Source organism: Topomyia yanbarensis, chromosome 1 (genome assembly GCF_030247195.1).
Source record: "Topomyia yanbarensis strain Yona2022 chromosome 1, ASM3024719v1, whole genome shotgun sequence".
NCBI classification, from domain to species: domain Eukaryota; kingdom Metazoa; phylum Arthropoda; class Insecta; order Diptera; family Culicidae; genus Topomyia; species Topomyia yanbarensis.
Window position 1 is genome coordinate 154,194,978 of NC_080670.1, and position 16,654 is coordinate 154,211,631.

A 16,654-nucleotide genomic window follows, 5' to 3' on the forward strand; every position below is an offset into this window, starting at 1 on the left:
TCATTAAATGGCTGACCAAAAAGCTCTAATAAGATTTTCTACAAAATAACCGGGGATAGTATATGATAATACATCATTTCAAAACAACACTTACAGCTGAAACATACAACTTGAGCATTTTTCTGAATATGATTGGTTGCATCTTAGCTTAGTAGATATGATATGAAACATAAATCATTTCAACCGTGATCCCGCTTATCTACAACTATGTAAGCCAATCCAAAAAAGTGAATGCTTGGTGGTCTAGTTCGCACCACAATATACTGCTAGCATCCAACATAGACGATTTCGCCAATGCGGACAGTTCCCTCCTTTTTGACACCCATCTGCATGCCAAGAACTGGATTATCGCCAAGACCCGGTTGTCGACGGTACCTGCAGTAGTTGGGAAGGAATATCAAATCAACTGTTGACCAAATTGGGTACCGTGTGAATACTCACGTTTTGAGTGTTTTCAGAGGTTCCGAGTTTGTGCTGGGTATTCCAGTTTCCGGATCCACGTTGATGAAGATGCACCTGGGCAAAAGAAATGGTAGTTTAGCTTGTTTCAGTTAAATGAAATGTTTTGATTCAATATTACCAGTTCAAATTAAATCCGATTATAGGTGCATAGAAATTTGGATAGTTAAACGTTAGTATTTCCATAGTAAATAGAAGGACTATAATTTATTATGTAAGTGAATGTCATTACAAGATTTGTACACCTAAAACGGTAGTTTCAGCCCAAAACTGAGTTTGATTATTTGACATTATACAAATTCGTCAGTTCAATAGAGGAACAATTGAACTTGAATTTTCTTTACAAATTACATGCTGTCTTAATAAGCTTTACGATTAATAAGCGATTTTTAACTTTATTTATTTCGATTTTGGATTCGTGAGACTACCAATTAAATTAACTCAACAGAACAATACAATATAAATTTAATTTTCTTATGGCAGAGCTATCCCAGGACATCTGGGAAAGATTTCTTTTTTCTCAAGCTCGCTGTAAGAGTAATTTACGGTCAGGTAGTATCTTTAAGTTAGACAAACAGCATTTTTCCGAAGAATGATCTAATTTTTGATGCGATCTTTCCACTACCCATCAAGCAGTCCAAGTTACTTACATATTCTAAAACAAATAGTTTCTTTCATAACTCCAATCGACGTTCAAAAAACGTTTGTCGAGGTGTAGCATAGTGAAGCTGTAATCTAAAGGGGTACAATATTTTGATAAAGATTGTCGAAAACTATTTGTCAGATTATTCTGAGTGAGGATTGTAAAATAACTCAAATTTATGGAATGGTTCTCTAAGATCAACTGTTTTAGCTATACCCCAGAGAGCAGGCTTATCGCCAGATAACCGGTTAAAATCAGCAATTGAATACGACATCTTCAGTCTACCTTCTCATCTCGCCCAGAGCAGAAGTTAGAATTTGCTCCGTTATATACGCCAGAAAGGCAATCGGTTCGTTCTACCTACCGTTTTAAATAAGCAATGTATAGTATCAGTCCCATTGACTGAACAGTGAAATGATTACCCAAGTAACCAATAAGCATTATAACGTAGCCTAATATCTGCGTTAGATCCACATATAAAGCTGTCCTAAAAAGCCATGAAGCCCTAAATACTTATATAATGCTGATATTATGCCAGAAAAGGCGAAATATAGTGCTATTACTGTGCAGAGATTGACAGCTCGTTTCTGCAGTACTAATGCTGTTATATAGCAAAAGCGTACAAATGTCAAATTTGAAAGCCTTATATTGGCACTGCTAATGCTATTAAAAAACTTCAGTTTGTTGTCATTGTTCGCCATGGTTTTAAAACCATTTGTTATGTTTCCTTTCGGTATGATGAGCAAAAAGGAAAAAATTTAAAATAAAATATTCTAAACAGAATAACCGTAATTGACTCTGTTCTAATGCATTGTAATGAATATCCTTAATGGGTTTTCGTTCTCACATGATATGAATGTTTACGAAAATTACCTTTAGTAAGTCTCGAACTGAGGTACCTTGTCTTGTCCTTCACGGTAAGTGCGCTGCGTTTGCTTCCTGGACTATATTGCATATGTTCGATTGAAATGAAATATGCCGTATATAATCTTCAAGAAGAGTTGCATAACAAATAAACCCACAGCATTACAATAGCATTATATCAGCTTTTTATTTGCTCTATAATGGCATTAAATGCACTTGTAAATCTTACATGCTTTAAAGATCCTTGAAGCATGTACGCGTTATATCAGCTTTATATACGCATATAGAGCAAGCTATAATGCTATATGTTGGCTGTGCAGTTATGCATTATTGATGCTAATATAGAGCTTTATTGCGTTATTAATGCTGTAATGGAGTTTCAATGCAACATTAGTGCAAATGTATAGCCAATATAGTGCAATGGCTTAATGCTTATGGTTACTTGGGTAAAGCACAGAATAATAAAGTGCCCTAACTGCGGAAAAATACCATTGCGATTGACTTTGAATAAACTCGTATTAGATCGACAGTGCGAGAGATGGAGCTGCATTATGGTGAATAAAACATGCAAGACGTGGGAATACGATACTTCTCCGCATATAGGGGAACATGGGGAGACTTGACCAGGTTTTCAGCTAAAACTGCATAAATTTCTAAAAAAGCCTTCAATCCCTCAAAAATCAGTCAGATATAATGCGCAAAGTTATTGCGCGTCTTCATGATTTTTTGCAGAATTTTTAATTTAATTTTTGAAAAGTTATAAAAGTTTTTCTGTGATCGTTTTTTCTGGTCAAGTCTCCCCATTGCGGGGAGACGACCAAGGCGTGGGGAGACTTGACCAAGAGAATTTGGATAAATCATAACAAAAAATAATGACATAAACCATACTGTAGTTATTTTTTTCCTATTGTCGAGATCCTTAGGCAGCAGTAAAAAATATAAAAGAGTTTCATTTGATAAATTTTGATTTTTTAAATGCATTTCATTTTAAGGATTAACTGTACTGCTTGCATTGCATGTTCACACGTCACGAAATCAGTCCTACTATTGCTTACTTTGTTTACAAATATTAAAGTATGAAGACTTATGTTTGGGGTGGGATTTTTTTTATGGCGTGATTAACATTAACAGTAGATACCAAAGCATAATAATTATTAGGAATTTTGTATCTTTCTTCAGCTGATCGCCACTTGGTCAAGTCTCCCCATAAAATCTTGGTCAAGTCTCCCCAACATTAGTTATTGCGATCAATGTCATGCAAATTCTAATAATAACTATTCCAATGTTCCAGTTTATGTAAAATCATTTCACTGCTTCACAAGGATTAAGATGGTATATTAGTCCTTTAATAGTAATTAGTAGTCGAGTAGATATGTCCATACAAAGTTTGATAAAAAATTACATCATTTAATGCAAATTTATTAATCACGTAATATTTTCTGCAAGAAAAGGATTTTTTACTCCAAACTTTAAAAATTACCTTAAGGGATCCAAACAAGTATAAAAATATTTTTGAAAAAAAAATTAAGAATCGAATAGAAGACGCCATAGCCGAAAATAGAATTTTGCGCTTGGTCAAGTCTCCCCATGTTCCCCTACGGACAATGATACAAACGAGATGTGGCTACATGATTTACTACCATGCACTAGCTCGAAGATCATTAAAGGAGTCATGACGAAATGCGAAGAAGTGGAATTAACTATCGATGGCACTTGGTGAAACCCTTTGCCAGTTATTTCTAATTACATTCATCTTATCAGAATGTGCGTACCCAACCCAATTCCTTTTCATTTGACGAACTTCAGGAATCAGAATATATTGGCTCAAATAGCACGTCCCCGTGTGTAGTCGGGGATTTGAGCCATGACGTGTCTTCTCATCATTTCCCTGATCGGCTGAAGAGGAAAAGAAGGGAGGACGTATACTTGGAACGGTGGAAAAATGACAGAACAAAAACAAACACTAGGGGTGTTGAACTTACAAGCAGTTCATATCGCTTGCGAGAATGCCTAAAGCTCTCCTTCGCATTGGATAAGGAACCATATTATGCATCCGAGTTTCAGTCGACCACACATGAAAATGACTCAGCGCGCTGAATAGTTTGCTATGTGATAATTGAGTTTGCAGATTTTTCGAAATCACGCGGCACAATTGTTCTAGAAACGCTTTTCTTTGCCGACACGTTTTTAACTTTCTCCAATAATTTCGGTGATCGGACGAAGCCCAGGACCGGATTTTTCCCCGGGCCAACGAAGTCAATTGCTGCACCTGTTCGGGTCAATTCGCCAGCCCATCCATTGCCAGTGATACCGAAATGTCCGGGCACCCAGATAAGGTAGATAGTGGTGACAATGACAGTTCTTCGATTTGGGTTCGACACGCGATCACTAGCTTGGACTATGATTTGTCAGAGCTAAGAGCTTTAATTGCTGCCAGGTTTCTGCATGGAATACAGTACAATATCTACCTAGCGAGTGAGACTGTTCCAATATCATTTCACGACAGTAGACACCAGCACCAGCACGTCTCTCCATCAGAGAGCCGTCAGTGTAACAGGCCACTTGCGTTTGTGGTTGTCTCTCCATATAGCCAGACAATTACTCCTCTCGAGAGGGAATCTTCACATCCTGCAAGGAAAACTATATGTAAATGTAATATCGCTGGGAGGAAGAATTTCTTCTCCCCATGTAACCATTTTTGACCACAGTCGTGTATGATACCAAGATGACGTTTAGGAGGGCTTCAAGGGCAGCATGTCATGAAAGCACCAATCAACGCTATGAGCGTCATTCTTTGCAGTCGCTTATGCTTTGACTGGATGCCACCACACAGGTTTTTGGTATGACAGTATTGGACGTACAATTATCGTGTAAATACAATAGGTGTATTTGGGTTTGAGACCCCAGGGCAATACAAAAGCTCGTCTTCACTGGCCGAAGCACGCTTGCTTGACTCTGAACTCAATGTGAGTACACCAGTTCAGTTTGGAATCCAATATAACCCCATATTTGATTTGACCCGCACACAGTAGCTCAGAATTAAATAATTGCAAGGAACAAACTTCGGTTCATTTCGTTTGACTCATCGACACCACTGTGCATCAACAAACGGCTTGTTGCATTGATTGAAATTGATTGTTCCGACGCAAAGAGCAGCAATTAATATTTAGTAATCGTCAACAAACCCGTAGGTCGGCAATCCAGGCACGTTGAGTTTCCTCAACAAGCCGTCGGTAACCAGGTTGCATAGCTGCAAGGACCGCTGCAAATACTCAACTTCCTTATCTCTGCCTGTCTTAGTGACGAACAAAGAATGCGGTTAGTAAGCATTGCGTTTATCTAACCCGAGATACGCCCCGACCGCACGTCGCTTCTAGAATAGACTGAAATACACATGTTCAAAAGTATCCTCAATATCTAGGAATACACCCAAGCTAATTTGCTTGAGCGAGAAGGCCTTTTAAATGTTGTAAACAACATCGTGAAGCAGAGTGATCGTCGATACCGCACACTGATAAGAATGTTAATTTTGTGTAGTGGATATTCAACTACGCTTACGTTCTTGGTGCGATAATCGATTATCCGTTCCAAAGCTTTTAGAAGAAAAGAACTTAGGCTGATAGGTATAAAACTGTTGACTTCTTCATAACTTGAATATAACAGCTATTTCTCTCCATGCTTTAGGAATATACGTGGTAGCAAAACTGGTACGCATAATCCTTTTCAGACTATATCGATTTTGTTGGTTATTTTCGGCAAATTTGAGACTAAGAGAAACGAAAGCAATGAAATTGAAAGACGGATAGGTATTCTAGAGCGAACTAGTTATAAACTTAGAACGGAAAACTAGGACTAGTCAGGCTCATATGGACATGATCGAAAGGAAATGTGAAGAATTTTTTGCCTTCTGCTAAGTAGGAGTTGGGCGTTGCACCCAAGTCTACCGCATGGTCTATGGTAGAACATAACTCATAATTATGTTTTACCGCCGACGCCGGCAAAAAATTCTTCACAAATCCTCGCCTAGAACTACCATGCGATAAGTCTTCTCCATTTCTGCTAGCATAAAAAAAGTAGATAAAAATTCGAATGTAGCACAACTTAAAGAAGGCGCAATCTTAAACACAGAATGTCTGCGCACATACCATGGCCGGATCCTTACGTGTCAGCCAGTTCTGTAGACGGAGTACAACCATTCGCTATCTACTACAATCACCCCGCAGCTAAACAGTCGTTTAATAAATAATTGCTGCACCTACTATCTCGCAGCCAACAACCATCACATCCAGCGAAGTATCAACGATTGCGTTTAGTGCCTCCAAATCAGCAAGCAAATCCCCGACTATGTACGGGGAACGTGCCATTTGAGCCAATATATTCTGATTCCTGAAGGTAGTAAACTGTGAATGATTCGGCTGTACGGAAGATGAACCCCAAGTTTCGCGATGTTCGATTCTTTTTATCTAGAGAATATTATTTCACAACGTTTGGCGAAATTTAGAAGCATTCGATTATCGTCACATCAAATGCTTCCGCTAAAGATTTTTAGACCATCTTCATATTCAAGCGTATGACGCTCTATCTGTTCACCTCGTTAAAGTAAGGTAGGAAAATTAGTGGTCCAAGATGGCTTCCCTGCGAGATGCCACACGTAGGTGCAAGCGTTTAGGAGCAGTCGTTCCAAAAATTGACGCTAAGATCACAGCCAATGAAGTACGACTGGAACCAACAAAGGAATGATCCGTTGAATCTTTCCTGGGTAATTTGACGATGTTGCGATTGAAGTCAAAAGCGACGGATAGATCGGTGCAGATTGCATTGGTTTGCAAACCATCCTCGAAGCCATCATTTTCGATCGATCAAGCATGAATCCATGTTGGTCTTCTGGAGTATTTTGTTTGCACTAAAGTAACACCTTCTTCATCACTGCTAGATGGAAATGTTTGGCGAAGGACGGGCGTATCCCGAGCAAATTCCCATGGGCTCATACACCATACAACCCCTTGAAAAGCCAATAAATTTGGTCCATGCCAAGTTTCAAAACCATCAAAATATCATAATATGGCCTCAATAGCCAATTAATACACCAAAATATAGTTTAAAACACTATCCATGCAGTGGGGATAAAATTATACCATGACCTTGGGGATACAATGGGCTTTTTTCATTTGTTCGAGATAGCCTAGTTGGTAAATCGATTGCCTTGCACGCAGCTCACCTGGGTTTGATTTCCAACCCCGCACGTAGGGTTAGATATTTCTTTAAAGAGATTTGTCCAACCCGAAAAAGAGGCGAATGGCCCTAAGGTTAAAACCTCTATGATCGAAACAAAAAATGCTTAGAGACAACAGTGCAGAAATTCTTCGCAAATTTTCCAGGTTCTGAGCCTATTTCTCTGGCCCTGGACAAGGGCTAGAGAAATAGGTTGCACTCACGTCTGAAGTAAAAGAGTAAATTTCAAAATGGTGAAGAGTCGATGGGTAAGACCTCCAACGAAAGTCTAATCTACCACAAGTATGGGTAGATACTCATTACGCAGGGGAATGTCGCAATTCAGGAGAAGCGGAACTAGTTTGTCACTGATATTCATTCTGTCCACGACGTACAGTGGCAGTGCGTACCAGGCATGCATAAGAACGGCTATATGATTTGAAAAGCTAGCACAGCGTGCTTTCACAGCCAATGTAGCAGAGTGGTAAATCCTAGAAAGACTCTAGTAAGAGAACTGCGGAGAGAAAAACAGCATTTTTGGCAACGTATGCCCCGGCATTGTATGGCAACACGTCCAATATTATAATATTTATTTATTTATTTATTTCGTCAATCAAATGTAGACTACATTATATAAATATTAATTGCTTATATACTATCCTGTAAACTATTTCTATGTACTATGATGCCGTAAAGAGTTGAAAAACTGTTTTAAACTTGCTCGGGGCATGGTAAGGTCAATACTTTCACAATGCTCGTTATACACAGCCATCATCTGGTTTAGTGGTCCGAATTTAGCATAGTCTGTACGGTGATGACCTATCGCGAACAAATTTCTATTGCGTAATTGACGAGTAAGAGCATATAAATTTAATTTTGACAATATGTAAGATGAGTCAATACGCTGCATGACGATATCGTTTAGAAACGAGATCATAGCATAGTCCCGACGTTCTTTCAATGTTTGAATATCTATTAACATACAACGTGCTTCATAAGATGGAAGAGGGAATACTGTCCATCTTAACTTGCGTAGTGCATATAATAGAAACTGTTTTTGGATTGATTCAATTCTCACTTCGTGTTTTTTTATGAATGGTGACCAAACAATACTACAATATTCTAAAATAGACCGAACATATGCTACGTAAAGAGTTTTAATTGTGTAAGGATCTTGAAAGTGATATCCGAAGCGTTTTATAAAATTAAGCATATTACTAGCTCTATGAACAATTGTGTTGTAATGTTCCACAAATTTTAATTTTTTATCTAAGATAACTCCTAAATCTCTTATTTTATCGCATTTCTGAACGGTTTGATTACCTAATGTAATTGACACGGAAGCCGTGATTTGTTTTCTGCTAAAAGTCATGAGATTACATTTTTTAACATTTAACTCCAGTAAACATTTACAACACCATGTATAAAAGATTTGTGTTTCATCGTGAAAAACATTATAGTCATTATTATTTCTAATTTCTAAAAATAGCTTCATATCATCCGCATATATGAGAATATTAATGTTTTTTAAAATAAGAGAGATGTCGTTGACATATAAAATAAAAAGAAGAGGTCCTAAGTGTGAACCTTGCGGAACCCCCGAAGTAGCTTTAATTATATCAGATTTCATCTCATAGAATTTTACTATTTGCTGACGATCTGTTAAATACGACTTAATCCAATTGAGGAGTCTCATCTCGATTCCCAATTTTTCAAATTTGAATATTAACATGGGAATGTCCAGCTTATCGAAAGCTTTGCTGAAGTCAGTGTAAAGAGCTTCTATATGATTTCCTTTATCCATGGCATTTAACGAGTAATCAACAAATTTTTTAAAGGGTTGTACTAGTTGAACGGCCTTTAAAAAACCCATGTTGTGAATTTGTTATTTTATGTTTGACTTGGTTGAAAATGGTTTTATTTATGATGGATTCGAAAAGTTTGGGAAAGCAAGACAGAATGGCAATTCCACGATAATTGCGAATATCAGATTTTGTACCCGATTTATAAATAGGTATTAAAAAAGATTTTTTCCAATCTTTTGGGAAAATACCAGATTCTAGTGACTTATTGAACAGCCAGAATAAAGGTGACGTAAGCTCAGTTGCTAAATTCTTTATGAAAGCAGGTGGAATTCCATCAGGTCCGGAGCCTTTAGTGGCATCTAGATCATTGAGACCAGACAAGATATCTTGAACATTAATGTGACTGACACCAACATCCCTTGAATAATCAGGAAAATAAGAAAAATATTCAAAGTCACGATCATTGTCTGAATAGTTAGAATAAGTTTCTTGAAAAAATGTTGCGAAGAGATTACAAATATCTTTTGAAGTTTCACCCTCTTTCCCATCTAAAGACATTTTTGATGGGAAGTTGCATGAATTCAACTTAGTTTTGATGTAATTAAAAAAGTTTTTTGGGCATGACTTGATCTCATTTTCAGTTTTTGCATTATATACAGTTAGTGCCGAAGAAATAGCCAAAGTTAGTTGGTCACGAATGTTAAGGTATTTTCCCAAATTATCCTGATTATTGTGTTTTCTGTAAATTTTGTGAGCTTTTTGCTTCCGATTTTTTTAAATTAATAATTTCCTTGTTGAACCAAACTGGATTTTTGGATGCATGATTTCGTCGTTTTTTCGTGAGTGGAACTTCCTCCTGTATTGTTTGCCATAAAATATTATAAAAGATCTCCACTCCACATTCAACGTTCACTTGATTCTTTAAAAGGGACTGCCAATTAGCACTGCTTAATTTATATTTAATATTTTCATAATTTGCTTTTCTATAATCGAAAACGTCCTCGAAGTCACAATCAATGAAATTATGATTCTTGTGCACAAAAATAAAGAATTCTATTGCTGTGTGAAACGTTTCATTTTTCCATAAGGGAGAATGAGATTCATCAACACAGAAATCTTCATTAATGTTTGTTAATAGCAGATCTAAATAACGATTGTGTTGATTTTTTATATGGTTTATTTGATTGAGTCCTAGCAATGCAATTTTCTCAAACATATATTGTAATGTTTCGTTATCACCAACGACAGGAAGTAGAATGCTCTCATTTTCAGAGTCAGGAATAAAATCTAAGTTGCGCTGATTAAAATCACCATAAATATGAACTTTGAATTCTGGAGGAAAATTAGAGATTATTTCTTCAGCTGCTTGAAAGAAAATCTCATATGTTGATTTGCAAGCTAGGTCCGGAGGAAAGTACACTGAGACAAAAATGTGGATTTCATCAGCGATATGTGCTTTAACCCATACATGTTCAAATTCTTTGAATTTTGGTGAGACAATAAGATCGGAATTAAATATAGATGAAACTGCGATGAGAACTCCTCCGCCTGACATTCTTTGGGTTAGTCGTAAATCACGATCATCTCTAAAAACATTATAGTCACTACCGAAAACCTCTTCACTTTTTATATCCTCATTCCAACTTGTTTCGGTACCTAGAATTATCGAAAATGAGGAGCCTAATATATTCTTATGGATTTCGTTCATCTTTACGGCGCTCCTCATTCTATTAAAATTTTGACAGTAAACCAAAATTTCAGTGGCTTTCGAAGAAGTTGGTTGTGATTCGTTATTCGTAAAAATATTGTTTAAAACTATTGTACTGTTACCAGCTGCGTCATGCTTGTCCTGGTCTGCCTCTGAGAAGTGCGTTAAAATTGGCGAAAACACGAACGTTCACAGGAGCAAGATGAACAATGATGTTTATTGTTATGGTGATTGTTGTTAAGACCATTGTTGTTCCTATTGCAAATGCTGTTTCTGTTGTTGTTGCTGTAACTGCTGTTTCTATTTTCGTTGTGGTTGTTGTTATTTCTGTTGTAGTTGCTGTTTTTGTTGTAGTTGCTTATTCTGTGATTATTATTGTTGTTGTTGTTGTTACTGCTGTTAATGTTGTTGTTTCTGTTTCCGTTGTGGTCGTTATTGTTTATGTTGTGCCTGTTTCTATTGAAATTGTTGGTGGTATTATTGGACTTGTAGCTGTTGTTTTTGTTGCTATTGTTGTTGTTTCTATTTTGGTTGTAGTTGTGATTATTGTTATTGTTGTACTTATTGCGGTTCCTGTTCTTATTGCACTTGCTATCTTTGTTGTTGTAGTTGTTATTGTTATTACTGTTGGTATTGCTGTATCTTGTACCCTGTTTTCTTCTCGATTTTTTACTCTTTGCTGCTTTATCTTTCTCTTTTTGTTGTTTAATGCGACGCTGTTTACGTAAGTCATATTCTGACCAGTCGGAGCGCCACACTCTTTTCGAACCAAGTGTGCGCCATCCATCTTTTGCCACTTGATTATGCTGCGAACCTGAGATAGCAGTTTTGTTGGAAACGACGGCCAATTCGTCCATCAGACTGGGGGGAGACACCGCAGGTGTCAAACGAGCATTATTAACACTGGTTTCCAGGGTACTAATTGTCGCGGCAATTGCCCTTACTTCGTCTAAAATATCGTCGCCAACAGCGCTGGCTTGTGATTTTATTTCGTCAAGAGCATCACGAGCAGAAAACGACTGGTTACCGGTATGTTCGTTGCATTGAGACGCCATGTCAATGGTTATTACGCTTAAATTTTGAACTTCGCAGCATATTTTTTTTTAGCTCACGAGTCAGGTCAGTTGTGAGCTCCACCACGTACTCCTCAATGCGCTTCCTTGTGGATTCCATAGATATGTTGAATAATGACGTTATATGATTTTTTAAAACAACGAGCTCATCGGCCTTATTGACCGCGTTGTTTTCCATAGTGCGCGATAATGTTGACACCGCATAATCAACTTTCGCGCAGGTGATATTATTTACATTAGTCACCGCTTCTTTTAGCTGGTGATCAATGTTATCGAACAGTTCACCAAATGCGTTCAACTTTTTGATGTCAGCAGCCATTCGAAGATTGGAATCCGTTTGCGTCTTGATTAAATTAAAGAGCTGCTCCTGTTGGAAAAGCACTTTACGAGTGTCAATCCCCGTTTTAAGATTATGCTGACAATCCGAGCATAGAGGAATCATAAAAGACGTGATGTGATGCTCTTGGTGCCGTTGCACTCCTACACAGGCCGCGTGATACGATTTGTTGCAAAACTCGCACTTCCATAAAAAACGATCATCACTAATTGAACACGATCGAACACTGCACGACATAATGCTGACTATTTTTTTTTTTCGAAAATCGTGCGCGGCTTGAATTAAATTAATCAAATAAATACTTGTAGCGTAGCGCCGTTCAACTACGTCTACTACCGGTAACGGTCGACTAAGAACTGGCAATGTTCGATTGGATTCGTTTTTTGACAGCTAAACGCGAATCCAATCGATCCAAAATTGAGTCTCCGCAGTTCTCTTTCTAGAGTTTTTCTAGTAAATCCGACTGGCTGTGGAGGTACGCTATGCAGTGCAGTTCAACAGGCGAGTGAGCTTGTCCGATGAAAAACAATGCTTCCTCTTGTGTTGTGCTCGTTTCATGTACTATCTCGCATTAATTCTTATAAAACACGTCAACAAAATCGCTTATACAGTCAACGTCACTGTCCAAACACGGTTAACATAGCGTCGTGATACTAGTTGTCTCTTTCGCTCCACCCATCATCACTAGCGTTTGGTGCGTATCTTCCAATCGTGTACGGATACGATGCACTGACTCAGCTTTTTGATTCGAGTGCTGTACACTGGGTTTATTGTTTGAAGCGAATGTGTAGATATATCCAAGTGCTGCGGTCACATGCGTGTGTGATAGAAATCTGAGCTTTTGTTGCGCGAAACGAAAGCTTTTTTTCGTTTTATTGTCATCTCTATGACAGGCTAAGCAGACGAAAACTTTCTTTGCAACAAATTCACGCGAATCGATGGAAAGCGCAACGAAGGTTTATTATTTACGTTCAATCAGTTTATTGATTCCACGTGATTCATTTCCACTCAACCTATCCCACTTTGATTCTCCTAATACATAGGTACTACAAAGCCTATTTATAAATGAATTCACTATTACTCAAAAATTGGTGCAAGAAACGCATCTAAGTCCATAAATAAAATTATTTTCAACTCTTGATACATGCTTAAGACCACTGCATTGGCTACATTTTTTATTTTTTTTATTAATAGAGGTTTTAACCTTGGGGTCATTCGCCTCTTTTCGAAAAATCTTTTGGAAAAATCTCTAACCCTATGTGCGGGATTGGGAATCGAACCCAGGTGAGCTGCGTACAAGGCAATCGATTTACCAACTACGCTATGCCCGTCTCCATTTGCTACAGTTATATGTGTGCTTTGGGAAAATTACAATAACGGCAATATAAAACTAGAAAGCTTGTTCTGTACATGAACTGTGACTGTATTGTCTGAAGCATAATTTTTTCAGCATCGGTCTGGTTTTTTACCGCACACAATAGAAAAGCTTTTAAAAAAATTCAAGGCTGAGAATGTCCCATAAGGGTTTAAAACAGTTTCAGATATTAGTTCGTTTTCGATCGCAGTTCTCAGTCTGCTTTCTTCAAATCTTCTTAAATAAGTTTAATCAGATTCGATCGTTCATTATAAATAAAATGTCCTAATGAGCAAGACGGTTTGATTCGTGAAGTGAACTGTAAAAAGAAATATTCTTGATTAATTATTAATCCAAATGTAATAAGAAATGAAGTATTTCACGTATTGCAGTCTTACGTCCACAGTTCGTCCAACCCCATAGGGCTGTCCCTTGTAGCTTTTTAATCCAATTGGACTAATTATCAGAAATTGCTATATTCATTCACTTATTTCTGGTTTATTATTCCTCGAAAATGTAGTGTCCGCCGCCAACTCTCCTTAAATTTTATTTTCAAAATAAATCCTGAAATTAATAAAAATGCTGCATTCTTTTAGGAAAAGATTTACGTTGAATTATTTTCATTTTTCAACTCGGAGATAGAATTTGAAAATGGTTACAAATTCCGCGGTTAAATTTACACGGAGTGCCATTTGTTGGAGAAAACAACGAACACATTTATTGTTTTATCAAATCGTTGATTTCAACAGGAAATTATTTTTTAAAGGAGGGCTTGATTTTTAGAACTTATTTTATGATAATTTATCAATTATTGAAATTTGCGATCGAAACGAGGCTCGCCATACCCAAGGACAGCAAAATGACCTAGACACATATCATACCGAAAAACATCAGATTATCCAGGACACACATCTCATCACATCAAAACAGAGTAAAGTAGAGACAACAACTTGTTTCTAACAACTCAGTAAATTTCTTGTATCAGTTTTTGCTTTTGCTGACAAGCTAAGTCGAACACAACTAAAACGAACATTACATAGAATCCAGTTGGGAACCAAAATTCTTCTGATGTCCAATTGGATTTTTTTTAAAAATTAATTTATTACATTGGATAGAAAAGTGCATCATATAAATGTATATGGATTTTTACTCTTTGTTTCAAATATTTGTCGGCTAAAGACCTATTTGTTTTAAGTGAAGGTTGTATACAGCTATGCGCCAGCGATAATGTTGGTCTAAAAGCTAGCAACTATGTCGATTATACACTTTAACATGTAAAAACTGACGGGGCTTTGTCGAATATTGAACAATTTGTAGCTTTCGGACTTATAATATTTTAATTTTTACGTGGTGCTACACCGGTATAGAGCAAAAAAGAGACCTACTGATTACAGCTAAGTTTGAATGAGTGTTGTACCGACTGCACCGATATAGTGTAAAGTCAATATCGAAAATGTCATTACATATCAAGACTCACCTCGTGCACGGCTTCAGATTCCGATAGATCGTTTCGCCTATCTTAATCCACTTCCAATTGTCCTCCTCGTATGCGGCCGGTCCTTTCACAACAAAGTTTGGCCGGTATTGCAAAGCCGTCACCGGTTTCTCCAACCTTGAATTCACATCCGCCACAGACGCCTCCGACAGAAGCATGAAACTAGTCGAATCGTGAAGAGCACCCGAATCGGTCGAGGTCAAATTAACGAATATTCGATTTTTCTCCCGCACCTCCCGGCTGGAGTAATTATACGGATAGAAAACCAGACGCAATCCAAAGTCCTCACTCAGAATATATCGGGAAAGCCACCGAGCAACCTCTTCGCCGCAGTCCACAGCTGGAACCGTCTGTCCCCAGACGGAGGCTTTAATCGGTTCGATCGCTAATAATCGCTGCACGTCCACACTGATATCCATCATACCCGGCGCGGAAAGAGTCATCGTTTCGTACTTCTCATCAAAGCGCGGCTGAACCAACACCAGAGTCGGATGGGTTCGACCGGTGATGAAAGATCCATCGGTTTGAATCACCATGAAGATCCGATCCCGAAGCAGTTTTATCCGGGGTCCAATCAGCGAACTTTCGATCTGATTTACTCGAATCGCACCGCATGATTTAATCGGATAGATGTTGAGATCGGTGATCTCACCAACTCTGTGCCATCTGCGGGAGAAAGTATAAAAAATGAGTCAGCAAAATCGACAAGTTTTTAAATGACACTACTTACTCCTTCGGAGGAATGTTATCCAGATGCTTTTTCACACAGCGGTAGGCAGCATATCCGAGCAGGGTGGTTGCCCCGATTCCGACTGCAACCAGGATTGCATTTCGAGTGCCGGAAGACTCGTCGAATAGTTCTATTTTCAAAAGAGAAACTCCCGTAAACAATGGACCCTCTTTATGAATGTCGAAATGGCGGATTAGTTTTAATTTCATTTAACACGAAATCCAATTGGCGGTACGAGTAAAAGATAGATGAGAAAAAGCATTCGACTAGATGTAACCAAAGCCGTTGTTGGATGAATGAATAAAAGCAACTTACTGGACATCATATCCTGCTGGATTTCAAAACGAGCGGAGCACAAAGGGGGAACAAACTAGAACATAAATCTACGATTAGTTGATTTTATGGTTTAACTTCAACGCTCAACTCGAGCCCAGACAGAGCCGTGGCTGTTACAACCCAGATAAGGTGATAATTGAAGTAGTATCACGAACAAGAGTCTTTCATATCAGAGATGGATCACAGATGAATGTACGATGGTCAGGCTTTTGTTGCTATCATACCTGTCAAGACGCGAGTATTGTTTGGTTCTGAAAACAGATTCCAAGTGGGTAGATACACGGAGAGACGAACGATGAAAAAATAGATAAGCAGTAACAAAGCACTGATATGTCCACTGTATATTTTCTTATCACTGCAGAAAGGTGTTTTTTCGGTTTTATAATGAAGGTAAATAGCCGGTGTTTAGTTTGTTTATGTCTGATCGATCTCATCAACGCAAAAGGAATCACAAATACCATCATATCGTGGGGTACACTCTAAAAATAGTTTAATGCTGTTCGTCGTTGCATTGCTTCTAGTGAAATACTTATCCGCAGGGATGGGTTAATTTTCTGTTATTTTAACTACTAACGAGACAAGTTTTATAACACAGTCTGCTACGAAAATTGCATCCTGTTAAATTCTTGTAATTGCATT

General features: G+C 37.8%; 1 protein-coding gene across 4 annotated transcripts; it reads right to left on the bottom strand.

The window, feature by feature from the left end:
* On the bottom strand, positions 1 to 16,443 carry LOC131677968 (mitochondrial amidoxime-reducing component 1-like). 4 transcript variants are annotated; one of them, XM_058958097.1, is made up of 6 exons: positions 16,136 to 16,250; positions 15,995 to 16,049; positions 15,680 to 15,809; positions 14,932 to 15,615; positions 442 to 516; positions 4 to 375 (listed from the first exon to the last, which is right to left on the bottom strand). In XM_058958097.1, exons 2-6 carry the CDS (start codon positions 16,002 to 16,004, stop codon positions 267 to 269), a joined length of 1,008 nt encoding a protein of 335 aa, XP_058814080.1. In that variant the 5' UTR covers positions 16,005 to 16,049; positions 16,136 to 16,250; the 3' UTR covers positions 4 to 266. The 4 variants fall into 4 exon arrangements, with proteins under 4 accessions (XP_058814085.1, XP_058814080.1, XP_058814065.1 ...); XM_058958082.1 differs by having other exon boundaries at positions 5 to 375; positions 16,240 to 16,443; XM_058958102.1 differs by having other exon boundaries at positions 1 to 375; positions 442 to 474; positions 15,995 to 16,232.
* Between the last annotated feature and the right edge of the window lie 211 nt (positions 16,444 to 16,654).

Coding starts and splice junctions, on each gene's coding strand:
- LOC131677968 (XM_058958097.1), bottom strand. Junction 517..14,931: donor AATCTGAAGCCGTGCACGAG/GTGAGTCTTGAT, acceptor TCTTTTGCCCAG/GTGCATCTTCATCAACGTGG. Junction 376..441: donor CCTCTGAAAACACTCAAAAC/GTGAGTATTCAC, acceptor CAACTACTGCAG/GTACCGTCGACAACCGGGTC.